Source organism: Nothoprocta perdicaria, unplaced genomic scaffold (genome assembly GCF_003342845.1).
Source record: "Nothoprocta perdicaria isolate Ctin4 unplaced genomic scaffold, notPer1 scaffold_394, whole genome shotgun sequence".
NCBI lineage: Eukaryota > Metazoa > Chordata > Aves > Tinamiformes > Tinamidae > Nothoprocta > Nothoprocta perdicaria.
The window spans coordinates 118,192-145,541 of NW_020455637.1; the positions used below are offsets into that span (position 1 = coordinate 118,192).

Below are 27,350 nucleotides of genomic sequence, written 5' to 3' on the forward strand. Positions count from 1 at the left end.
GTCATAATTAACTTTCAATTTCACCTTTCTGTGAGGAGAATATTTTTATCATATTCAACTGTAGTCATTTTTATCCCAACTTTCATAAAATTCTTTTTAATAAGAGTAGCCTTGCCAGCCAATCAGTATTATTGCAATTTTCAGATGAAGCAAAAGTGAAAAAAACTCACATAAAGGAAGCACTGCATAAATTAAATAAATACTTTTGTTTCGGTAAATGTTCAAGAAAACCCTTTAGAAAAATCCAGTGTTTCTCCTAAAAAAAACTTGAATGCAATTCAAAATAAGCTGAAAAACAAAAGTGAGAGCTAAGACATATGCTGAGGAATAAAGAGATTTCTATTGTAATAAATTTCTATTGCAGTTAATAACCAACAACCCCTTAAAATATTTGCACTGTAGGCTATGAGGTCTGAGGACACACTCAGAGCTTTCCTGTCAAAAAAAGTCCCAGTTAACTATTAGGATTACCCCCTTGGGCTGACTTTTTTGAAACTTACTTCCTACCTAGATATAAAAGTAGTATTTCATATACTTACAGGGTTGTCTCCAGAACAGCACCCTTAGAAAGACTACATGTCCCTTCTGTAAACATTAGTCTATGAAGCAACTCTTGATTACTATATACTACAAAAATGCACAGAAGTTTAAACTATAGAACAGAAGAAGTATCGATCACATACCTCAATAGAATTGTTTTAAAGTCAAATATAAACAAGCAAACAAAAACAAACAAACAAAAACAGTTTATAGTGTCTATTCAGACATAATCCTCAGTCATTACTATTGCATTTAATTACACAGAATCACAGAATCACAGAATGGTTGAGGTTGGAAGGGACCTCTAGAGATCATCTAGTCCAACCTTCCTGCTCCAGCAGGGACACCCAGAGCAGGGGGCAGAGGGTGACATCCAGGCGGGTTTGGAAGATCTCCAGAGGAAACAGGCAGTCTGGGCCAGGGCTCTGTCACCCTCACGGTAAAGAAGTTCTTCCTCACACGGAGATGGAACTGCCTGTGTTTCAATTTACACCCATTTCCCTTTGTACTATCGCTGAGAAGAGCTTGGCCCCTTCCTCCCTACATTCCCCCTTCATGTACTTATACATATTAATGAGATCCCCTCTCAGCCTTTCCCAGAGAAAACAGGCCCAACTCAGTCTCTCCTCGTATGAGAGATGCTCCAGTCCCTTAATCATTTGGATTGCTCTTTGCTGAACCCTCTCTAGAAGCTCCACAATCCTCTTATTCTGGGGAGCGCTCTAGGTGCAGGCTCACCAGAGCTGAGTAGAGGGGCAGGATCACCTCCCTTTACCTGATGCAGGCCAGGATCCCATGGGCCTTCTTGCTCCCAAGGATAAACTGCTGGCTCATGGTTAACTTGGTATCAACCAGGACTCCCATTAATTTGTAAACTCTAGTTCTGAGAGAGGAGCCTTACATAGGTAACAAGCACCTGTGATGGAGACAGAATACAGGAGATGTAGGTGACAGGCAGAATACAGTCTTGTAGGTGATATAACAGTAAGGAGGGACCCTTGGCAATGTGAACATGATACAAAACAGGAACTGGAACAGCAGTAGCTGAATTCCTCCTTCTATCTCACTACTGAGCAGGAGGGAGAAATTGGCTTTCCATGAATAGTGCGAGGGAGCATTTCCCAGGCTTACAAGGCAGGCTGGAGCACACCAACTGCTACAACACACACACAGGCTCTGAGAAGGCCTTAATTCTTAAGTTTCCTACATTTTTTTTTCTCTTTTAAACCCATGTTCATGTAGTATGCTTTTATCAATCCATTCATTACATCAGAGAAATAACTACACCAGCGAAATATTCCGCCCTTCTCACTAGTTTCTTCTGATCAAGAAAAAATTCTGAATTTGAGATGTGCCAATATTCCTCTGTTAAGACTGGGCATACAGTACAAGAAATGAAACCATATATGCATTTATGCTTTATACTCAAGTTTATTTGCATGTAACTTTATACAGCTTTTACTTCACATCACACATTTATTCCTTCCCTTGTAAAAGAAGTCTGACAAGTGCAATTACCTTGCATTACATTTTGAAACCTGGAACTACTATCAGTAAAAAAAAAATCTACAAAACATATTAGTAGATCAATATAATGTAAATATAGCATTTTTTTTTAAGTTTCAGTATAGAGAAAATATGATTTGACAAAAATAATAATCAGTTCAAGTTGTTAGAATAGTTCAATGTGTTTTCTTTTAAACTTTCAGCATATGGGAACACTTTTCTTGGCTGACTACCAAACAACAATCAAAGTGATATAGGGGAAAATGGGCCATGATACTAAACAGTGTTATAATGCTCTACTGTAGTTCAGAAATCAGATTGAGCATATTCATAAAGTCCTTTCAGTGCTAAGTCTCCCAGAAGATTGTTTTCAATGCTCTCCATCATACTTTATTTTATTATTATCCCATCACCCATCATACTTTCTATTTTGGTGTAAACTGCATGAAAGTATAAGTAATCATTCCACAATCTGCGAAAAGATATTCAGTGTTGACACAATTATTTGGTAATCAACACAGCGGCCCACAGAAGAAAATGGGTGAAAGATGGTTTGGAAATGGTCACGGACATCTTCCTCTTTGGCTATTTTAAAGTTAGAAAACACAGACTTGTACAAAACAAGACAAATTCATTTTAGAACCAAATCAAATATACTTTAAGTATGTAGAGCAAAATAAAGCACTTTCATTTGGTATGAACTCTACAGAATATTCTGTAATACATTTTCAAATATACAGAATCTTACTCTTTATAAAAAAAGTCCTAGTTTTAAAGAACTCACTTGAACAATCTTAGCAGCACTCTAATAATTAAACTACCTTAAACTTAGCAAAACAAAAATCTTACTTCTTTTTGAAAAGCAGTGTTTCAAAAGTTATAAAAGTGCAAGAACATCATATTTCAATCTGAATGACAGCTTCTGAAAATTATCAAATCAGTATTATAAGGTCTCAACATTACTGAAATAAGTGAAAAGGGAAAAGTAAACTTTAAAAACATCTCTTGGCCTGTTATCACTGTAGTAATAACAAAACACTCCCCTTAACTGAGCATTTCAGAGGGCCTATGGAAAAAGCATAAAGTGCCTTTATTTTTTCATTTGTAACAGGTGAGATGCACAGACTAAGTGATTTGACCAGCAGCAAATAAGCAGTAAACAACAACATCAGCAGGTCAAAGCAATGATACCTGCCCATTTGGCTGTTTATAATTTTTGTGACTTTCTAATTAAATAAAATAAAAAAAAAAGCAGAGTACAGTATCTCAAAGGATCTTCTCATCCATCATTTGGATAAACATTTTTAATTACATGTTGGACTTCACTGAAGAAGAGGAGCCCAAAACGAGGTCCCACAAACCTTTAAGTTTGCCTTTCAGTCAAGAAGCTCTGTTTTACTTAGGCAAGCTTACTTACTTTTAATAGGAAGTATTGCTATATAATGAATGTTTGAATTCAAAGTGATAGAAGCTTACAAGAAATTAAAAATATCACAAAGCAGGACCATGCCTGATAATGCTCTTTAAACAGCAATTTGAGAATGCCAGCTGCTCTGAAATGTCTTAAGGGTAAATTTTGCAATCTCAGAGCTACAAAGGTATTTTTCTTTCTATATCCATCATGAAGTTTCCTCAAAATAGATTCTAGTAACTTTAGAGCTCTGCAATTATATATGAATATTAATCCTATATTTTAAACATCTATAATGCTATATTTGGTTTCAGAAAGCTTATTTAGAGCCTAAGTTTTATTATATTTTGCACTGGTACAGTACTTCTATGACTTGTTTCTTCAGTGAAGAATATCCATATCTTCAGTTTAGGATATCCATATTCTGAAGCACAATGGCCACTCTGCTGGGAATGTACACCTAATAAAAAGATGACAAGAACAGGAATAGCTGAGGGGAGCTATGAACCTCATAAGATACGTTTTTTTTAAGTAAAAACATGTGAAACATACAGGATCTTAACTCTATAAGTCTATAACTTGTACAATGTCTTGTTGATATTAACAATATTTGAATTGTGCTCTCTCTTTCTCTGGATACCACTACAGGGTCGTGATTTACACTGTTCAATGTGGATATGTTTTACACTGTTCAATGAGGATATGATTTACAATGTTCAGTTAAAAAAAGTCTCAAGGGCATCTAAGTCAGTAGACCAAGACAATAAGAGACAAACTTTGACAACAGCATTTGAACAGTCTTCTGCTGTGAATTAAAGTTGCCCCAAGGTCCATGATGTCATTTCGTACAAGTAAATAGCAGCAACATGACACAGCAATGTATCCTTCCCACTCTTGACATTTATGAAGTTGCAGTATCTGAGCAACAAATTAACTCTCAATACAAATATACATTCAAAGTAACCACTAAGTTATTGCATTTTTCTTTACTCTTTTAACCTAATTGCCATGAAAAAAAGGGTTATACATATAATTAAAAGACTTCTCATATATCACAAGACAATTCCAATACACTCCTTCTGAGAAAAAAAAAAAAAATGCAAAACCAGAAGTCACAATCTGTAAACAACACTGATATGTACTACCTACCAATTACCTTGATATATGGTACTCCATCAACTGTCAAGTGTAAGAACATGTTTTCTGAACAAGTCAATAAAAACACAATTACAAAAGGTGACACAAGATTGGAGATTATTAGCTTCATTTTGACAACATCCTCCTTTAGATCATCCACCACACCTTTAGAATGCATAATATTCTGTAATTTCAACTACCTTATCTGCAAACTATAGTCTGACGGCATGAAAGGCCTTCATAGTATGCAGAAGAGAATAAAGCAAGAGAGCAAAGAGCTTTAGAAAAGGGAGAAAAACAAAAGAACAACTTAATTGAACTAGACTGAGCCATGCTCAATGTTTTCTGAAAGGCATCAAATATAATGATTTCCCTTAAGGTTTCAGTGATAAATAGCTACTACTATTTGTCCAGGGGAGGAAATGATTCAGCTGATCAGAAAGAATCAACTGATTCAGAATGGCTAGATAAATGAGAGATTTCAAAGTTGTGAATTGAGAAATTCAGTGCTCTGAATTTGTATGATGAAGTTGAAAAGGAAATGAATTTTTTTTTACAAATTAGCATGTAAGATTTATAATAACAAAAATTTAAGACAAGATAAAATAATAAACTAGAATATGGCTAATAGTAATTTCAGAATTTATGTAAAATATATTTTAACTGATTAGAACTACTTGTTTTTGTTTTGTCTGTAGGTATTTCTTTGCTTGGCTAGGTAAACTGAATTGGGTTTTAACGCTTACTCATTTGGCAGGCTTTTTAATAAATCTTAGAAGAGTCAAACATGACATTATCTCTTAATCTTTTCAGTTGATATCATTAGTCAGTGTAATCATCTTTAAGACTTAAAACTGTAAGAAGAAAAAAAAAACAAACAAACAAAAAGGTCATGAATAATGAATACCCACCGTTGTAAATTAAATATTCATTCCACTCCTGCAACAATGTACTTTCAAGGTAAAGTAGCACAAAATGCGGTTTGTTTTTCAAAAGTCTGAAAAAGTACTGATGTTTAAAGCAGCCAGAATATAGATCATTTGAAAGAGAGAGATGGGAGGAGAAAATGTGACCAGAAACTGCTTGTGTTTCCCAGACTTCAATAAAATCTGGAAGGTTACCTGTCTAGGACCCAACAGTTCTCACGCTTCTGCCTTTTCACATGCATTTCCTCCTATTCTGACACCTCAGTCCCAGCATTCCTCAGATTCTACACTCCAGTATTTTGTCTTCTTTACATCGTTCTATCATATATTTGTACATAGTGATTAAAATCCCCCATAGTTTTTTCTTCTTCAGGCTGAACATCCCCAGTTCTCACAGCTTCTCCTCGTATGAGATGTTCTGGCCCCTAAATCATCTCTTTAGCTCTTCACTGGACTTGCATCTCTATTCTGTACTTGGGGGCTCAGCACTTAACCCTGAACTCCAGATGTGATCTCACCAAGGCTGAGGAGAGGGTAAGGATCATTTCTTAGTTCTCTCCATAATGCAGGTCATAATACTGCTGGGTCTTCATTCCCATATGGACGCCCAGTTACTCTTGTTCATGAGGAAATCCAGGACTTTCCCTGCAAAGCTCTTCTTCAGCTGGTCAGCCCCCAGCCTGTACCAGTGCCTGTCTATTTTACACTTCCCTTTGTATTATCTGGTGTCATCCCAATTTTTTTTTTTTTTTTATTTCCTCCTAACATAGACCATACTTACTCATGTTCTACACCGTACCCTACCTCTGCCCCACTTGAGGATCAACATGCTGCAATTACTGAACTCCAGAAGAGAAGCCTGGCAGCAGCAGTGCTTCACCAAGGCATGGTAAAAAAAAAAAAAAAAAAAAAAAAAAAAAAAACTCAACTTTTCAAAGCAATTTTAAAACACTCTTAGACTACATTTATGGCTAGGGAAGTATTAAGTCACAGAAAATAGGAACAACAAGTACTAGTCCTTTCACATCCTTCTATGCATTTTGAAGTTCAGAAGTGAAAGATTTTAGAACTATGCCAATGTCATGAAGCACTACTGGAAAAATAGCCGCTTCTTTTAGGGCAGGCTAAAATTACTGTACTAGGCCTACAGTATCAAATGAAGAACTTTCAGGGAGATGCAACTCAGAATGCACCTATACAGACTGTTCCTCTAGTTGTGCATCAGGTTGGACAGACTAACCACTATTGATTGTGAGCTATCATGCATTGCACTGAGCACTAAGTTCAATATTCCGTTCAGAAGAATTTCTAAAAACGCCTGTTGACCCCAAGGTCTCATCTAGAAATTTCAAAAGACAGTAGTTTTTCTTACTCCTCTATTTAGTCGGATGAATATATCACTCCTAGGCAGGGAATGATTGGATCTCAGTACAATATGCCTTCTACTCATACACGTGCAATGGAACAATGCAACACCGTTGAACATAAAATTCCAATCTTCAAGGAATAGAGAATGTGGCTATAACAACACAGATTAGTAAGAAAACACTTTGTCTTCACTTTTGCTTACTAATATCTACCAATTAATGAGCTCATGCCTCAGATCATTCAATAGCTTACAATGTCCTTCACACATTTTCTGAAATTCCTAGAACAACTGGCCATTTGTAATGAAGGCACACATTCTTAAGGGCAGATCTAAGGACACGGGAAAGAGCATATAATGCACGTGCTGCTTCACTACTTGGTAATCCAGCTACAAGCTAAAAAAGAAAAGACCTATCACTGCTTTTGAGGGCACTGGATTCCAACAGATGGATATGTCTCTAGTTATGGCTTTCTTTAACACAGCAGGTAAAAGTTAGTTTAAAACTCTTATGAGACTCTCTTTGAGAACAAGAAGTAGAAGATAAAATTGTGTAACAAATGTTAGATGTGTTTTGAAAGGTACTCAGTGATGAAGAATGGCAAGGTAAGAACATTAAGTACATTATCAAGAGAGTCTACTTTTCATTACTAGCCAAAGGGGGATCCCTTTTCTGACAAATGAATAACTAAAAAAAGTTCTTGAACCTTAAACAATTCCTAAAGTTCAAATATATTTAAATAATACAAAGACTAAGATAAAAATAATAAGAAATGTAAATTTGGAGGGGGAAAAAAAAAGAATGCAGTCTGGAAAAATTACAAACTTAAGCTACCTTAATAAACTACCTTATTACCAGTTGTTGATTCCTTTTTTCAGATAATTTGACAGCATGTTACAGGATACAGCATTCTGTTCTCTGCTAATGCTACAAGTTTTTAAGCTACGTCAGTCAGTAACAAAATTCAGGAATTCATTACTGATGGGATTAGTTGAAAAGAAGAATCTTACTGTATATTAGATTCCAGTCATTTTCAAATGGACAGATATACAGTACATAACTAAAAATATGCCTTAATTAGTGGCCAAGATTCTATTTTAATCCAAGTCTCTAACTGAATCAAGAGCTCTGCTTTTTTGCAGTATTTCAATCCATTATTTTGTAGTATTTCACTCCACTAAATACAGTATTCAGTATTATTAAACATATGTGCAAAAGCATATAAAAAAGACTAACATCCTCAGACACAAAAACATGAATGCTTCTATGACATTACTCAGTTCTGTTTGCTTTAAATACTGAAAAATGTAACTATGCTTTATTCGTGTTTTCTAAGTAAACCACTTATGAACGTTATAAGTCTTTATTTAGGCCCATGCAATAGTAAACTATATTTAAGATAATTCCACTCATAAGAAGTATGTAGCTATATAAAGACATCATTCCATTCAACATGACTTCAAGTTTATCAAGATGCTTCAAGATACAACTTCTATCCAACTCTGATATTTTTCTATCCCTTGGTGATGAGACTTTCAGAAGTTTGTTGTGTCCTCCTTTTCCTTTCATGTACTCTGTATGAATTACATGGTTTAAATTGCTGCCGTCACTCAGGTTACTCAGGATTTTTATAAATTCATTTCCTTATATCTATTCATCATTTCACTGCTAAAACAAAGAAAGAAAGAGGAATGCCTCCAAAGATTTTGCTAGTCATTTTCTATTCTCCTAATTTACTTCTTAACCCACTCTTTTGAATAGAGTTTCTTCTTGTTGTTGTAGTTAACTATTTGGTCTGAAGAAAAAGTATATAGAAAGTATGGGGAGAGAAAGGTCAACATACAATGCAGAAAGGAAGCATGACAATCTGATAAATGATTTTCTGTATATTCATGTCATAGCTGTAATCAGAAAAAAAAATGGAGGCAGAACTTCACATTATTTTAAGCATACCTTCTTATGCAGTATCTAACAAAATGAAATACAAAATGTCTGAGTTTTTTTACATAACAAATTACAGGCAGAAAGGGAAAGTGATCGTTTATCTTATTGATGGCTAATTATACTCTCAAAATAGCGTCAGTGTCTGACAATTAGTAGTGATGCAGAGACATGAGATGTCTAGAGCCCTCACTTTAATTAAAAGTTTAAAGAAATGTTGGCATAGACTCTTCTGACATTACCTCCTGCAACTACCACCTGCAATTTGCACTGTCAAATATTTTTCTGTAGTGCCTGATCTAGCTCTGAGTTCAGTAATTCTTCCATCTGTTGTAAAATGACCTTGAAATGATTTTTAGGCCTTGATTTTTTTTTCCAAACCTGCAAGTGGTTCATTGCAGCTCCAGAGGAAAGAAAAAAAAAAAGTTTCATGTCCAAACAAATAAGGACTCAAATGTGTACATTTTTACAAGGGGTACTAGAGTATCTGATAGGAGGTGGTATGTGTCTTTCCATTTAATTTCTAACTAGAAAAGAAACAGGTAAGCATTCGAAAAGCACATGACTTAAAAATTCCCCAGAAAAGATTAATGAGAGAAAACTATGGTGGCAATCCAGCAGAAAAAGCCACAGTAGAGAGAGTCCACTTTTAGAAGAGAAACAAAAAAGATTAACACCTTGATTTTATAAAGTTTGATTATGTGGTAAGTTACACACATTTATATAGGAATTAACAATCCAGAACAGAGCAAGCAGCAAAATGGAAAAAATGATTATTTAAATCAATCTAATTACAGTTGATATCTCTGTCGTGGATTTATATATGGAATTGTCGATGCCTCTGAGAATTTTGAAATCTGACTTTTTACAACATTATTGAAGAGAATCTGAAGTAGCTAATGATGCTTACAAAGCTTATCTTCCACCCAGTCTTCCTTGCTCCAAGTTTTTTATATTTTTCTTTTTCAATTTTGCAATGTTACTTTGAATATTTCTTTTATAGATTATGTTTTTAGAAAGAATTAATTTAATCTTAATTAATTTATTTAATTAATTAATTTAAATAAATATTAAATATAAATATTAATTAATTAATTAGATTAATTTTAATTATTTTTATTGATTAAAATTAATTTAAAATTAATTTTAATTAATGATTAATCTCCTATTTTTACAGTGTATTTTTTACACTATTTAGATAAGACTTTAGGAGCAGAGTTAATATATGTGATTTAATTTGGCCAAGGACTTGTGGGCATTTTTCCTGACATTTACTAACACCTTCACACAATGTTATGCAATCATTAAAAATATTTCTTCAAAGTTTTGTGCTGAAAGAGAACTAAAGATTTTGAAATTCGAAACTTCTGAGTCTCATGCACTATCTAAAGAGAATAAGGTAATGACAAGGAGGAAAAAAAGATTACATGTATTTTATAAAAAAATGGATTTTATAAACCTCGATTAATTTTAGAGCAACTCCCCAGCCTGATTAGATTATCTAACTGATGAGATGTAAATTGCTATTTATACTAGTTTTGTTCCAAAACAGGAACTGAAGGCTTTTCCTGTAACTTCTTTCTCACTTGGAGTTCTATCTTGTTGAGTTTGGTCTAGTTTTTCAGAACTTTTTCCAATTACTTTTGCTTGGTGTCCTTTCACTGGCATTTTACCTCTATGTGGTGCTTGGGGCATCTTCTGGGTTGTTGACTGAAGCTGCTCTGTGAATTGGATTGCTGAAGGACATAAAAAAAGAAATTAATGTGATCCATGTTGTTGGGTTTCTATCTAGCCCAGAAGTGCCATTGCCATGCCACAGCTTATGCTGCAAAAGTGCATTTGCTGCTTTGCTTACTTGTCACATGCCTCATCTTCCACATGCTCCTAGCAAATTGCATCTTCATATTTTGTCACACTTTTTCTGTCTTGAATGACTTGCACTCATCATCTAAGAGTCCAAATGTGAAATATACATTCCAAAGTACAGTTAATCAGCTTGCAAAAGTTATTAAGTTAGTGGCAGATGCTCTCCAATGACTAAGACAAGGTATTTGAACTAGACACATGAAGTAAGAATTCTGGAAGTATAAACCTGCTATATAGTCTTCAAGAATGAACTCTCTTAGAGCCTTACTTTCTCTGTGTGCAAATGACTATAAATACTTACCTATAAATCAAGGGCATTGTCACATATACATTTAGAAAGTGTTCCCAGGGTCTTTTTACAAAGAATGATGAAAACAAAAGATTTTCTTCCCTATGTAATAAGGCAGTTTTTAAAAACAAAACGACTAAATAAATGCCACTACCCTGACCACAATGAAATAGACCAAGTGTGGCGGTGCACATGAGACATGAAGAACTTGGAAATTTCATAGGTCTCTCTGGACAAGAGCTCTCAAGAGAAGTGTTAAGACATGATTAGAATTTGATTTCTCTGCATATGAGAGCTATGGCATACATAGACCAATACACACACTCCATCTTTGTATTCTATTACATTATAAATGTGCATATAAATATAATGTAATGTATATATTACATTATAATTTTGAATTATAATGTATAAATATACGCACTTATTTGCAAGTGTGCATATATGTATTAACATACACATACCTCCCTCATGCCCTCACTTATACGTGTGTATGTTTTGGATATGGAAGTCTGGCCAACAATATAAGTTTCCTCAGAACTTTTCAAGGAAACTTTGTGTTAATTCATATTGCTTACTTCCCTAGCAGAGAGAAAATCATTCCCGCCTTTGCAAAGCTTAGTTTCTATTGAACTCATGAACATTAGTAGAAGTTAATATATACACACACATGCACACATCCTTTTTTATTTTTTTAATAACATACACATAAAAATGGGAAAGCAACAGAGTTATAAATTGTTGATTATGATTTCAGAAGTGATGATGAAAGCTAGTTTTTATTAGTCACCATCTCAGTGAAGAGAAATTGTATGCATGGATACAGCTCCCATCTTATCTCAAGTGGGAAAGCATTTATCCATTATTTATAGCAGTTTAGGACTGGAAACTCTTGGAATTATTGACAGAAATAGAGAAAGTCTGTTCTGCCTTGCAAAATTTTTCTGTAAACCGAGGAGGAAAAAAGCCTGTCGGCAAATGCATGATTTACTCTAATTCATGTTTGTAGATTTAAGCAAATGATTTTAAAAATGCTTTGCAAATATCAGTTTCTACAGAGCTTTAATCACAAAGCAAGCATGGAGTTTCCCAGACATGAAAATAAAGCAAATGAAGGAAGATATGAAAATGACAATTCAAAAGCACATTAGAAGTTTTCATGCATATTTACTGGCAAAGAATATTTTGTATGCCAACCTCTTTATTCTACAGAAGTGCATGCAAATTTAAATGCAACATTAAAAAAACAGTTAAACAATACAGGTTATAAATAAATCATAAAATTGACATCTTTACTGTATTTCAACTGTATCTCTACTGTATATACAAAAGCTGATTTGGAGAGAGAGAAAAAAACAACAACAAAAAAACCCCAACAATGCACCTGGAGCAGACTCCACATTTGTCCAAAGAAATTTTAAAAGTTAATCAAACTAAAATAGAAAAATAAAATTAAAAAAACAAACAAACAACAAAAAAGCACAACATCTTGCTTACCATAAGTGAATTTTGCCGGTAATTGTGAGGATATTCTTCAGAGAAATATTCTGTACTGTGGTCCAGTCTTTGATGTCCTCCATATTCCGGAGCATCAGAATCCAGAAGGATTTTATACTTAAAGAGAGATTATTAAGGAATTCTGCCAGATTAATGTTAAATAGGCAATGATTTGAACCAGAAAAACAAAATAAAACAAACAAAAAAAATGCTGCAACATCAGTTTAAAAGGAAAAGTTGGGGCAGGGGAGGGAGGAAATTCAAGCCAGCAAAGCTTCATAGTAGCAAAATATATGGAACATATAGAACTGTTTGATATTTTGTCTTAGTGCAGTCCTAAAAAGAAAACATTTACAGCATATTCTGAAATCTTCTATGAATGATTTTTTATGAATTTTTAATACTGCCGTCAATTGTACAAATAAACACACAATTTAAGTAAACTAAAAATGGATTACTAAACTAGTGATCTTAATTTGAACTGGACTTTTAAAAACTATATAATTACAATCAACTGTCAAAATTACAAACAACTGAGATTACCAAAATTTTAAAATCTGTCAAAATGCTAATGAGAAAAGTATGCAATTTTTTAGAAGGAAAGGAAGATTAAATATTCAAAACTTCTTTCTGAGTTTATCAGGAAAAAAAAGACTTAGAATTATTACAGTATAAAGGAATGAGGATAGCTTGTACTTAACAGAAGATCTTTTAAAGCACAAGTATTAGCTTGACAACAGTTCTTAAAATAGGTTATTTTATAAAGCTTAACAAAGCTTAAAGGATAGGATAACTACAAAGTTATGTAAAAAGATTCAAAAAGTCCTTCAAAAGTCAGTTTATTCTCATCTGGGACAATAATAAAGAAAATTTTAATTCTATGATTATTTCTGGCACAAATATAGGTTATACTCAAGGTTACTGAAATACTTTGCTTTAGATTTTTATAACTTAATACATGTAGCTCTGAAGTTTCAGTAACTTTGAATTTCCTAGTTTGGGAATAATTAAAACAACCTTACAATTTTTTTTCCTCAATAAGTTAAATAAACCTATAACAACTCCTACCTCTTCCTCCTTACCATGAAATATAAAGAATAGTGTTCTACAATCCTTAATTTACTTCCTTAATTTTAAACTATAGAAGAATCTTATTCTGAAAGAGCTCGTACTTTATAGGATTAAAGCAGAGTCAAAAATATACTCTTGCATTCATTGACTCCTAAATTACTATGGGGCTTCTGTATTTGCCTAAGCTTTTGATAACAGGCCTGCTCAATAATCTGGAGATCTTGATATCAGAAGAATTGCTATTACTTATATCTTCTTACCTACTTTATTTCTATCAGCTGATGATATAGCTTAGAAAATTTTCTGAAAAAATCCTATTAATTTAATATATAGATATGCATACACATATAGATATTTAGCAACAAAGACTACTTAAGAAATGATATAACCCTATGAACACAAAAGTGAGAGTACACAATTTCACTCAGATATTTCAGTCATCTCAGAGATATCTGCATTGGTTTTGGTGACAAAAGGAGAAAAAAATATATGTATGTACACACATATAAAAAAAAAAAAAAGTCAATTAGCTATTGAATGAGCATGGTAAGAAATCTTCCCCATAGACATCTGTTGCAAGAGACAGACAGAAAGGTCCAGAACTGCCACAACTATTTTTGATTTCTACCTAAAAAAAGATAAAAGGACAGATCACCTAGTAGCTCTAGTACCATTTTAAACTTTGCTACTGTCTTTTTGATGTTAGTAGTTATACTTTATTTGCCAGCTTTAATCCTCAACACCTTATGTGAGCAATAGGCCCATGTATGCACACATGCACATGCTCTCCTCCCCACTTCATTTTAGAAGTATCTTCAAGTACTATTCTTTTATTGTCATGTTCACCACACAAGAACAACCTACAATTCTTGGTTACTGTCTCTAATACTCTTTCTAGCCCAGCATCAGCAGTGAATGATACTATTCCACTATATATTCTATGAACATGGCAGGGGAATATCTCCTTAGGCATTTTATTTTTTGCTTCTGTGATCTACAGAACATATTATATTTAATAATTCATCAACGTTGCCAAAAAAATGACATCTCTAATGGTTCCTTTAAAACTATTTACAGTTATTTCAATTGTCATGGCTATGCTTATTTTAAAATAAATCAGCTCATTTCCTTAATCCAAGCTATAATAGTATGGATAGCAGTGCTCTCTAGCAACTCAAAGCAGTTGATACCACTTACCTCACTGTATAGCTTTATCTGGAATATATATAATTAACTAGATCCAGAAAAATGGAGTCAGAAAGCATTCTAAAGATCTTCACCAATCAGATATTTCTCAGGAAAAACTCTTGGTTTGTTAAATAAACCCATTTGGCTTCCAACTTAACTATCTCAGAAAAACTGCATTGTATGTACCAAAATAGCTGTTTCTGGACACTGCCTTCATAAAAAGATAAAACTGTTTCACAGTTTAATTATGCACATCATAAAAGCATTTTCTTTTACTGCGGAGCCTCTTTGTTCAGCTAGGGAGTCCTGCGAATATTAGCCTGTATTCTGACGAGGGGAGGAGTGCAGGGAAGAAAAACGAGAAAAAGAAAACTGATTTCTCTTCAGACTGATGGCTTGGTGGTAAATTTCCTAACATGGGTACTGTAGAAAAGCAGCAAAAGCAACGAACTCTTGCATAGACAGAGTTGGAAATGGGAGACTGTCATTATCTACCACATTAATTACTGAATCACTAAGCTTTTATGACATGTTTTGAAATACATATTTTAATGTAAATTTTTAATTTAATCTTATGCTTGCTTAATGACACATAAAACATCACTAAGTAAGTGTAAATCATAAAATAGAATAATTTGTATTTTGTTTCTTTAATAATGAAAGAGGAATCTGCTATTTGTGGGGGTGGCAGTCCGGGATAACTAAGAGGTTTGTGAAAGAACAGATGAGAGTTCTAGACCAGTGTGTGTTGAATAGGAAAACTACATGCACACAGTCACACACAAAAACAAAACACATGGTTTGCTTAGTGTTCATAAAGACACTACTCTATATATTTATATATGCGGTTTTGAGTCTCATGACCATTTGTCACTAATTAAATATATCAATTACATATCTCCAAATAAAATTAAGGACAGTGGATCTTTCGTATTATATGTAACAGTCATATTGCATAAACTTCTTGGCTGACAGGTTGCTCAGCAAGGCAGAAAGTCTGGACCAAACTGAGCAAGATTGGAAGCATAGCTAGGGTTGCTTGACACATATATAAAATCTAAGTCATCTTGATGACTTCATCTCTATCCTTTCATAATCTGTTTTACGAATAGGATTAGTTTAGATTTTATTAAAACAACAAAATGTTTAAGCACCTATACTTCTAGTTCTCTGCTATTTTCCACACATAAACCAAGATGGCACACACACATACATACATATATTTATCTGCTTCTTCACTCTATATGTAAATGAACTCTTATTCTCTTACTGCATTCCCCAAACTCTTTAAAGAATATCTAATAAGTATGCCTTTTTTATTCCTTGCTGCCATTTCATGACTTAAAAATAAGATATAAGTTCTAGCAATAACAAATGTGACAAAGCCAAAGCACAGATCAAAAACTGCACTAGAACTCTACTCCTTCATGTCTCTATACAGAAACTCTTTAAAAATGAACTTATGTTTGAAGGAAGAAGATAGAGACAGCAGACTTGGAAAACTTGAAGAGTTTTTCATACTTTAAGCAAACTTGTGAGCAGATGTTTCTTCTAAACTAGATGCAGTGGCAATAATAGTAATAGCAGCAAGTAGCAATCTCATCCCTAATCCAGCCTGAAATTATGAGGATATGACAAGATTAAACCTATTTATTCTCATTACACATGGATCAAAAAACACACTCACAAGCAGCAGCCAAAGTATACCTGGATGCTTTGTTTGGGGTATTCAGGAAAAGTTTGTTCCTACAAAGTCTTTTAGAATACTTCCAAAAGCAAGTCTACTAAAGAAATAGCTACTATATATGCTACCATAGCTGTACAGAGGATAAGAAGCCTGTATCTCATTATACAATTTCTATTTTTTAGAATAATTTTAGAATAAATTATTGTTCTAAATGTATTAGTAAAATCTGTATGTAAAGCAAGAGATATTTAACTAGGACATTTTGTGGTGTTTCAGAATGCAGTTTGACTGTTCAAGAACCTCCTCCAACTAATGTTCATTGGAGATTTTTGAAGAAAGATACTTCAGCGTTCATGCAACAAGACCAAGTTTTTATTCTCCACTTGACATATTATACTATGCAGTGCAGGGGAGGAAAAAGAAAAAGAATATGGTGAATTGCAATATATTTATCTAAAATATATTGTCTTAGGGGAAAGATAAAAAGCTTTGCATCAGCACTCTAATCCAGAAACAATTATTACAAGAAGGCTTTCCCCCTTCAAATACAACTTATAAGAACCCTCAATCACTAACAGTCCTGAGGTCCTGAGTAACATCAGAGTGATGATAGCAAATTGAAAGTTGTCTTATGCTGTTCAAAGAATTAAGCCCCCGCTCTAAGAAAAACAGAAGAAAACATTTTAAATTTTAAATTGCAAACAAGAACCTTCCTAAATCTACATGTATTGCTTAGATGTTCTTTTAGTAGTTTAAAAATCTGCATGGAAGTTACATGTTTTCAGATCTTCTCTCTTATGAAATCATTAATCAACTAGAAACAGTGGTATGTGGGTATACTATTAAAATGTTCAAGCTACCATCACTATGTTTTAATGTTAAAGTAATGTTAACAGCATTGACTAGTCATTCTCCCCTTCTTCATAGCCAGAAATAAGTTATTCAATTTCCATACACGTGAGTGTTATTTGCTAATACTCTTGCCTAAAAGACAGGAGTGAAATTTTACCAGGAGTTTTTTATATAGGTTTCTTTAGCAACTGAAATGAAATTTGTATGCGTAGCACACAAAACCAGGGCCAACTCCATCAGATGCTGAGTATTACACAGCTTTTCAGTACTCTCAGTGTATATATAGATACACATACAATAATGGTGTAAGATAAAAACTCCAAAAGAAAAACCTTTAATTAATCAGTTGAATATACTTTGAAAATCCAAACCTCAAAGTCCAGGAAAGCAATTTTGCTTGACTTGGATGAAAATCAAAGGTCAACATTACAGCATTATACCAGTATTTCTTCTTAGCCTTGTTTTAGCTACTGGCATATAAGTAGTCCACGTTTGATTGGAGTTCAGCACTGTAATAGTTGCATTTGCAGAGGTCAGGTTGAGTAAACTGGCACAGCAGTGTAGAAAGACTCACACCAGTATTTATTAACTGAATATTTGAGTTGTTCCAACTTTGCTTATTCCAAGAAGTCAGTAAAAGGCAAAAATCTAGAAGAGCACAAATTATTAAGGGGCTACCCTTTTGAAGTGTGCTTTAGAAACCTATCATTAACACACCAAGACCTCCTTGTAATACTTTGATTTAGAAAATTAAATACAAAAATAACTTCTCCTGTTCTTTCCCCACACTTCTGCAATTCCACATTGGAAACTACATGAAGCAAAAATGAGATTCATAGATATAGGTTTCATACTGTAATTGAACTTCTCATCATTATCAGTCACTGGCAGAAGTTCCAATGTCCTTAAACGCAACAGTGAAAGATGTTATCAACATTTTTTTTTCCCCTTATACTTACGCACATTTATCTCGTCTTCAGGTTTAAACTAGAGCTGCACATATATTAGGTATAACACTAATTTTCTCTAAGCGAATTTGTCTCAGGAGGTTAAAAAAAAGAAAGTTCAGTTTGGGAACTTACTGCATTCCCTAGATAGCTATGTGCATGTGTGTGTGTGTACCTGGAGTACTGTGTGTAGTTTGGGGCTCCCCTGTATAAGAGGGACATGGATCTTCTAGAGCGGGTCCAGTGGAGGGCAACCAAGAGGATTAAGGGAATGGAACATCTCACATATGAGGAGAGACTGGGTGAGGTGGGCCTGCTTTCTCTGGAAAAGAGAAGGCTGAGAGGGAACTGATTAACATGTATAAGTACATGAAGGGGGAATGTAGGGAGGAAGGGGCCAAGCTCTTCTCAGTGATGGCCAGTGATAGGACAAGTGGTAATAGTTGCAAACTGCAACACAGGCAGTTCCATCTCCAGGTGAGGAGGAACTTCTTCACTGTGAGGGTGACAGAGCCCTGGAACAGGCTGCCCAGGGAAGTATGGAGGTCTTCAAAAACCCACCTGGATGCCACCCTGTGCCCCGTGCTCTGGGTGTCCCTGCTGGAGCAGGGGGGTTGGACTAGATGATCTCTAGAGGTCCTTTCCCAACCTCAGTCATTCTGTGATTCTGTGCGACTCTGTGTATGTGTATATCTGTTCACATCCAAAATAAACTCAGGCCTAGTCTAAAAAAATATAAAAATGGAATGGCTCAATTTAGGGGAGTTCATAGAATGAGATAATTCACCACTTCTTCCTTCAAAACTAAAACTGATTGTACACAGAATCAGAGAGATTACTGATGAAAAATCAAGTGCAATACATTAGAGGTGCCATTTTGCAGCCTCTGACATGGCATGCTTACTCATATACGCTGAACCAGAAGTGAGTAATCAATCTGAGTCATGCAACTGATTCACACTTTTGGGCATACAGCTGTCACACAGAAAGAGAGCACATATGCAAGTCCATGCTGCTCCATCTATTTGTTGGATTCTCATGTTCACTGTGAGAGACTTAGTGAATCAGAAGTGTCCACCTTAATATTTAAGCCTGGTTAAGAACTGCACTTTTAGAGCAGTTCTTCTCACGCTTTGGTTTGCGCTTCAAAGTGGTCTTGGCACATTTGAACTGGACTCCCCTAGATGAAGCTGAACCAGATGGGGCTGGGAAGCACAAGGTGCTCCAGCTGTTAACAGAAAGGCAGTCCACAGGACTAGAATGAAGTCCAAAGTAAAATATTCTGTAAAATACAATATACAATACTCTACAAAAAGCAAGAATAGATAAATATCCTAGCCGTGGTTTTCACTGTCAAATTGCTACCTGTTAAAACAAAAGAAGATATCCTGGTAACAAGTTAGAATGAAAACATTCCTACACTGCAGAAAATTTTGCACAAGAAAACTCACTGTAAGATCTTATGGAAGGAGAAGGAAGTATTCATTTACAAAATCTTGAAGTTAAGTTGATTTTCACCCACTCATACTCATTCTGTTCTAAATTTCATTTACTCCTAAACCTATACCCTCACAAGCACCAAATCTTGTGTTTCCAAGTGTCTGCCACTTGCACATGAGGCTGAAAACAAGGGATGCGAACAACACTAAAGTTTTCACCGTGCCTCTAAGGTTCCTCTTAACGGGCAAGAAAGAGCCAGTTTGGGGACAAATCTTTCACACCTTGTAGAAATCAAATGTCCTATGGTTAGGAATCTTGTTTACTTGAGTAACCATAAGTTTTAGGGAATGGTGATGTTTACTGTCTGTTTTCAGCATATTCATTTGAAATATTTCTTCTCCTGCTCAGATAATAGGCAAAAAGCTTAGCTTTAGCTAACCCTTGTTGTCAATCTATGCCTGTTGGAAGGCAGGGCTTCTCCTGTCATCTGTGCTGCAATCTAATCAGTGCATACCTTGTTTCACACAGTACCGTATCCCTCAACTACTGAGAGTTTCATCCTCCATTATCAATATAGACCATTCTTTTAATTCTTCCTGTGCTGTTTCTACTAGTTCTTTCACATGTGCATTTTCCATTCACATATTTTCTTCATGCCAGTAATCATTTTGCTGCAAATCTATTGTTATGTTGTAGATGGAGGGAGTTATTTTGAAATGACTAATGTTGACACAATAGCTTAAGTGGAAAATTAATCAAATTTATTTCTCTGTCCTGTGCCCCCTCCACTGCCTCTCCTCCCCCCACACCTCACATCTTTTAGTTAATTTCTTTTTGAATAGAGGAAAAAAAAGTTGCCTTACTGTATTTTTACTGCAAAATGCTCTTGGTATCAGTCACAGCACCAGCAGTACATTGCTGTCTAGTCCTGCCGAGTGTATTTAGCACTAGACATTGCTAATAACATCAAATGCTTATGAACAGTTTTCATGCTAACATTTAATTTTTTATCTACAATCAGATACAGACAACTGATGTAGATGTTGATTATTCATCTATCTTGAAAATGAAGCAAATTAGGCAAAAAAAAAAGTTAGTTTGAGCTTCCTGTTTCTCATGTAAATTATGTTCTTTTAAAACCCTTAGGAAGCAAAATTCCATTATTAGCACGTAGACGTTTTCTCCTTTCTCTCAAATAATGAAACACAATTTGGGAAAGAGCATACGCTGTTGTAATAGTTTTATGGATTCATGTTCCTGGAAAACAGCATCATTTCCTTCTCATACCAAACTTTTTTCAACATGCATTACCACACTGGTATGCTATATTTCTTATTCACATATTTTAACCTTAACATATAAACTCTCTTGATGGATTTGGGCATTTAGTGGATTTGAAATTAAGTTTTTAGTTTTTTTCTGTATAAACATGAATTCTAATAGGCAGGGATAGTTACATAACTGCACTTCAAAGCAGTCTGCATAAAAAAAGCAGTTACAAAGCAACAGCTTTGCCTTCAGCGATCACACTCCAGTGACTCATTCAAGTGACCTTATTTGCTTATTAGAAGCTCTAGGTACAGGTTTCAAATGTCATAGCACCAGAATTTACTTTTTTTTTTTTTTTTCCCTCTTCTTTTTTCCCCTCTCTCTCAAGTACATCTTTGCAGCATTTTCATAACACTGTTCCTGGGATTTCAGGTTACATGTAGCTATTTACTTATCTACAACTGTGACTTCAAATATATTTATTCACTCTAAACCCATGACAACAATAAATATACTATTTTTTTGTTATTCATTCCCTCTAGCTTTTAAATGCCTTATATGGCATGATATGCCATATAAATATGGTAACATCTGTAATGAAGCAACCATTTAATCCTACATTTTTTACCTACTGCTTGTCTAGTATTTGAGAATATGAAACCAAGATACAAATAGTATCGTATCTCTGTATGCTATTAGAGGTTTGCATTGCCCAAAATTTATGGACTTCCATACGAATAAAAAAAAAGTCTCAGCATTTGAATGTCTTGCACTGGGACACATCTTAGGGGTATATGATGTGGCAGAATCACACAATGGGTAGAAAGTAGCTACCCATTTTCAAGGGAATTCCACAAGACAATACACAACATGGAAATGGTAGACTAGCATATAAAAATGGTCTCCAAACTCCAAGCTGTGGCAGTTCATATGATTTTTGACTGACTGGTTGTTCAGAAAGATGCCAAGTGCCATTGTTCCAAGTGGTACAATGAGGACTGAAATGAGGACTGAAATGTCTACTAGACATTATTTCCTTCACAAAAGTACAATGAAGTAAAAGTATGGTTTGCTACGTCAAGAGCCTACTAGTAAAGAAGACCTAAAGAAGAATGAGATCTTTAAGATCAAAACAGTTGAATATCTGCAAATACGTAGGCCAGAAAGGCAATAAGCTCTGTATATCTCAACATATCTGATAACCTATGTGAGAAATTGTATACACCAACAATTTAACCACATACTACATATACATATATACAATACAATGATGTTTCGATAACATACTAATAATTCAAACTCATCCACTTATAGGCAAACTCAAATTAACTTGAATAATCTAGTCTGCTGAAACAAATTAAAATCCAGATATGGGTTACTGCAAGAAGCTTCATTTCCTACAACTTCCAATATTGTTCAGATAAATTTTCTAGTAACAGAATTTAATAAGTACACTACAGTATTTTGCACTTAGGCTAATTCAGCAATTGCTTCTCTTCTGAGTGTAAAAACAACTGACTATTGACTTCTCCAAAGAAAATAGCAACAAATTCACATTTAAGGTTTAATGTTCTGATTCCTTTACAAGTTCCATACCGAGAGAAAAATGCTTTAAAAATGGAAAAAAAAAAAAAGTGAAGATTTAACATAACATATGTCAATATCTCCTATTTACATAAAACATTTTCTAAATTTTAACTGTTATAGATTCCATTACAAATCTGGACACAATTTATGGCTGTAATGGCAGGACAAGAGTCAGAAAGAAAGTTCTTCAACATTAGAATATCCCTAATATATCTGAAGAACACAGATACTGACAAGTGTGTTGGATACATTAGCAAAGAAGAAAAGATGGTGGAAGCAGGGCGTGTGAAAATAAATAGAGTAAAAGGGAAGCAATAGCTGCTACCACTGGAAAAAGGTTCTTTTAAAAACTGACATTAGAAATAGTTTTACATTGTTTCTATACTGTATGTGTTTGACTATTATAAAACATTTAGCTGTAAGAAATAAGCTTCATTTTTCGTTGTCTATGAGCTAATGTAAAGTATTGATCAAGTCAGCTCTTATTGATTAATAGTTCAGAAATCTCAACCAAGGAAGTTAATGTCAAAAACAAATCTAATCAAATAATTTGCGTCTCTTATATGGAATATAAGGGAGACTTCCCATTGATTTGGTTTGTTGATAAAATACTTCATAACCTTCACTTTCAGTTCCAAAAATAAATATGAATCCCTCTTGAAATGCCAAAAAATGAGGCATTCTATTTTCACCTACACTTTGAAAATTGTGTTGTCCTTTTCTTCTTTTACACTGACTCACTTTCACCTGTCTTAATGCTCTCAATGCTAAGGTATTGGGAGAAAAATGTACATAAAAGTCCATTACAGAAGATTAAACATTTATTTCTGTACAATTTATTTACTAACCATTAAAGAACAATTGTATTGATGACAAAAAAGCTGTTGCTTACCTTTTACCTTCTTAAGTTTGCATTCATTTAAAAAACAGAATTAAAAAAGTAACTTTGAACTAAACATGTGAGACAATAAAGGATATTTTCCTGGAATTTCAACGCCCACTCTGTAGTCCACATAACTTTGATATGGATGAAAGTTGAAAATAAAAACGAGGTTGGCTCTCTCGAATGCAATGACCTTATTAGATTCATGCTTTTCAGTCACAAAGGCCTAGAAAGAAAGGTTTTTCAATACTATAAAATAGTATCTCATTTTTATTTCTTTTGTCAATTTAGTTAGAAAACACTGCTGTTATACCTGTGTTCTACTTAAAACAGGCTGTTAAAGATTCAAACAATATTATAAATACTGGAGTTGGCACACCAACTAAAGATCTGTTGTATTCAACAGATTCAACAGCAAAATTCTACTTGCTAAAGCCATAAATGACTATTTAAAAAAAAAGGTTTTTTTAAAATCGTGATTATAGCATTACATAATTCTTCAGCTATCAAGCTAAAAATATCAATATCAATAAAGCTATCAAATAACTGAAAACATTAAAATCAGAGAAACTATAATAATTGATGATTCATTTTAATAAAAATTATAGTACAATATTCAGGAAAAAAGACAAATCCAGAAGTGACACTTAAATAACAAAGACACTAGAACTTATGCTACAGTGTACCAAAAGTGTTTCATCAGTAACAGAGTAATTACAGAGTAAATTGTCAGAAGAATCTAAATTTTTCCCAAATAATACTTGGACTGGATTACAGACAAAGTTTTATAGTCTGCTTTAATCAATGTGTAGCTACTAAATAAAAATAGCAAAAGTCATAGGAATAAAAAAAAAAAAAACCTTTCTGTGTAGCTAAAAGCTATTTTAGATTTTACTATCTATAGAAGATATTTCAATGACATGTTTTGACAACTTGAAATATACTGTGGGGCATTATGCAGTGCATAATAAAGTGGTGCTTAAAATTTCTGCATGCAAATCTTGTATTATTGTTATTCTGAATACATACACTACTGGTGACTAAAATCTTAACATTTAGTCTACACAGCTTACCGGGGGAGATGCAAGCCAGCCAAATCTTTCCTCCAATTTATTCATATCTTTGTCAAATGCATTTAGGAATCTATAGCGAAGAAGATGATCTTCAGTTAGATTAAATTGTCTTCTGGCATAGTGGTAGCTCTCATTATTCCCTTTTCTGGGAAAGTCAAGCCATTCTGGATGTCCGAACTCATTACCTGTATTTAATAATATTAATTAGGGATGCATTAGAACACAAGATGAAAAAACTTTTAAAAAACCCTTATAATTAAAATTGATTTCTTTTCTACAAATTTTCAATTCCATAGAATAATGTTCCTTATGTAAAATGACACCTTTATTACTAAAATTTTTCTCAGAATGCTTGTATTTGTTAAGAGGTTTGACTAGCCAGTGAAACTGTCAAAACAAAATATCCCTAAACTCCTGTGAAAGCACAGACCAGGTTTCAACCTCTACACTATCATTTAATGCTGAAATATTCCTAACTCTCATCCTTAATCAGGGCAGCAGAAATTCAGGATATAAATTTTAGAGTTACTATGAGCCTAAACATATCACCTTAACAATATAAGCCCACTGAGAGCACTGAAAAAAAAACCCAAACAAAGAACAGAAAAACCCCACACTATTAAATGAAAACTATAAAAAATGAGAGAGCCTAGAAACTGTTCCTCAGCTTCCCAGAAACGTCCAGGGGGCATTCATTTGCTAAAGATACAAAACTCGGAGAAGTAGTTTGTACATCTGAGGCCTATGCTGCCATTCAGAAGGACTTCACTGGAGTGGTGAGATGGATGGAAAGGAATCTCCCAGAGAAATAACCCCCTGTACCAATGCAGACTGGGGGCTCTTCTCTTGGAGAGCAGCTGTGTACAGATAGACCAAGGAGGCCTGGTGGCCAAGTTGGCTATGAGCCAGCAATATGCTCTCGTGGCCAAGAAGGTCAATAGTATTCCAGGTTAGGAAGAAGAGTGCCAGCAAGTCAAGGAGGGTGATCCTTCCCCTTCACTCAGTGCTAGTGAGGCTGCCATCTGGAACACTGCTTCCAGTCCTGGCCTTCCCAGTACCAGGGAGACGTGGAACTAATGGTACGAGTCCAGCTGAGGGCTACAAGGATCATGGAGGGACTGGAGCATCTCTCCTACGAGGAGAGGCTGAGAGAGCTGGGCCTGATCAATCTGGGCAAGAGAAAGCTGAGAGGGATCATATCAATACATATAAGTATCTGATAGGAGGGTGCAAAGAGGACGGGTTCAGTGGTGCCCAGTAATAGAGTGAGAAGCAATGGGCCCAAACAGAAACACAAGAAACTCTGAACATGAGAAAACAACAACAAAAAGCACACACGCTTTACTGTGAGGGTAACAGAGGATGTCCAGAGAGGGTTGTGCAGTAAGGACACTATCCTTACAAACATGCTCTAGGTGACCCTGCTGTATCAGGAGTAATTTGGACTAGATGATCTCCAGAGGTATTTTCCAACCTGAACTAGGATTAGGGAATCACAGTAATTGCAGTAGAGGACTAGACTATATGCAATAAACCACAACATGTAATAATGATGCATTCAGTCCTTGACACTGAAAAACAAGCGACTCAAAGGCTTTAAACAGAGCACAGTTAGGGATAATTCTGCAAGCAGCTTTCACAATAAACTGCAGCTTTACAGTTAAGTGAAGGACAGAGAGAGGGCGAGAATGAAGGTGGTATTTCCTGGATGGAGCGGCTGGGTGTGTAGTTGCTATCTGCTATCTCAGGTAGCAGTGCTACCTCGAAGGTCCATGGAGACAGTCAGCAGCGACAGCTACGAATTTAGATATTCAAAGAGATTTCTATTTTTTCTTTTTTTTTCTTTTTTTTTTTTTTTTTTGTGTGTGAATTTCACAGGAAGAAAGAAATGAACAAAGAGCAAAAGAAATACGCTGCCATTATATTTAGGAGAATCCTTTACAATGGCATCCATTTTGTAAACAAATTGACAAGTTGTAAATTAAATTTCATGTTCAGAGGCTAAACCACTAAATTTCCCATTCTGTTCAAAGACACAGGCAAATAAAAAAGAATCAGAATCACAGCAGGACTTTGAAAATGACCTTGGAATAACACTGGGCTGAGCTCTTAAAGTGTGCTAACAAGATGGTGTAGAAAATGAGGAAAGATATTGCTACAGAACAGAAACTGTATCTAACCATACTCAATATTCTCTTAAGATCTGGGCAAGGTATTATCTTCTTCTGTGATCTGTGCACTATTGAAAAAGATGGACTACATGAGATAGCTCAGATAACAATAAAACACCAAGTTGAAGACAGTGTGCATACTGAAAAGACAGCCAAGGAAATCATACCTACTTATTCAAGAAAAATAAAAGTGGAAGTAAGCAATAAAAGAATTTTAAAAAGTGAGTAAATTAGACTAAAGTAGCACATAATTTCAGCAGATCATTTCACCAGAAGTAGAGCACTCCTTTATACTCTTCACATTTATACTGTTCACTCTTTCCCCACAATAGCTACAGTTGTTTGAATGCCTATTTAAAAAAAAAGGCAGTAAAAATAAACAAAATAAATAAAAACAGATAAAGGATATAAATAATAATAATTTAACACAGTGCAGGAATTGAATAAGAGTAAACTATTTGCTAATATCAGAAAAACATATTCAAGTTCTAAGCACTTATGGCTTACATATTAATTACTATTTTTCCCTATATGACCACCTTCTGGGCAATGTACCTGCAAGCCATTTATATTTATAATGTTAAAGGTGAGAGAGGGATTTAAGAAAGAACAAGAAGTCTCAAAATTGAGAGAGAGAAACCTCTAGTAGGTTTTTTACTTTTGGTATTAAAGCATAGCATAGGGAAAAGAAACAAACATTTA

General features: G+C 34.5%; 1 protein-coding gene across 1 annotated transcript in view; it reads right to left on the reverse strand.

Moving 5' to 3' along the window:
- Nucleotides 1-2,212: 2,212 nt before the first annotated feature.
- The window catches only part of GBE1 (1,4-alpha-glucan branching enzyme 1), a 106,722-nt gene continuing 81,584 nt past the window's right edge, over nucleotides 2,213-27,350 (reverse strand). Inside the window, exons 14-18 of the mRNA XM_026045014.1 lie at nucleotides 24,478-24,662; nucleotides 23,500-23,630; nucleotides 12,481-12,598; nucleotides 10,502-10,564; nucleotides 2,213-3,917 (exon numbers count right to left, since the gene is read on the reverse strand). Coding sequence (XP_025900799.1) covers nucleotides 3,861-3,917; nucleotides 10,502-10,564; nucleotides 12,481-12,598; nucleotides 23,500-23,630; nucleotides 24,478-24,662 — 554 coding nt within the window. The 3' untranslated portion in view covers nucleotides 2,213-3,860. The remainder of the gene's footprint in view (nucleotides 3,918-10,501; nucleotides 10,565-12,480; nucleotides 12,599-23,499; nucleotides 23,631-24,477; nucleotides 24,663-27,350) is intronic.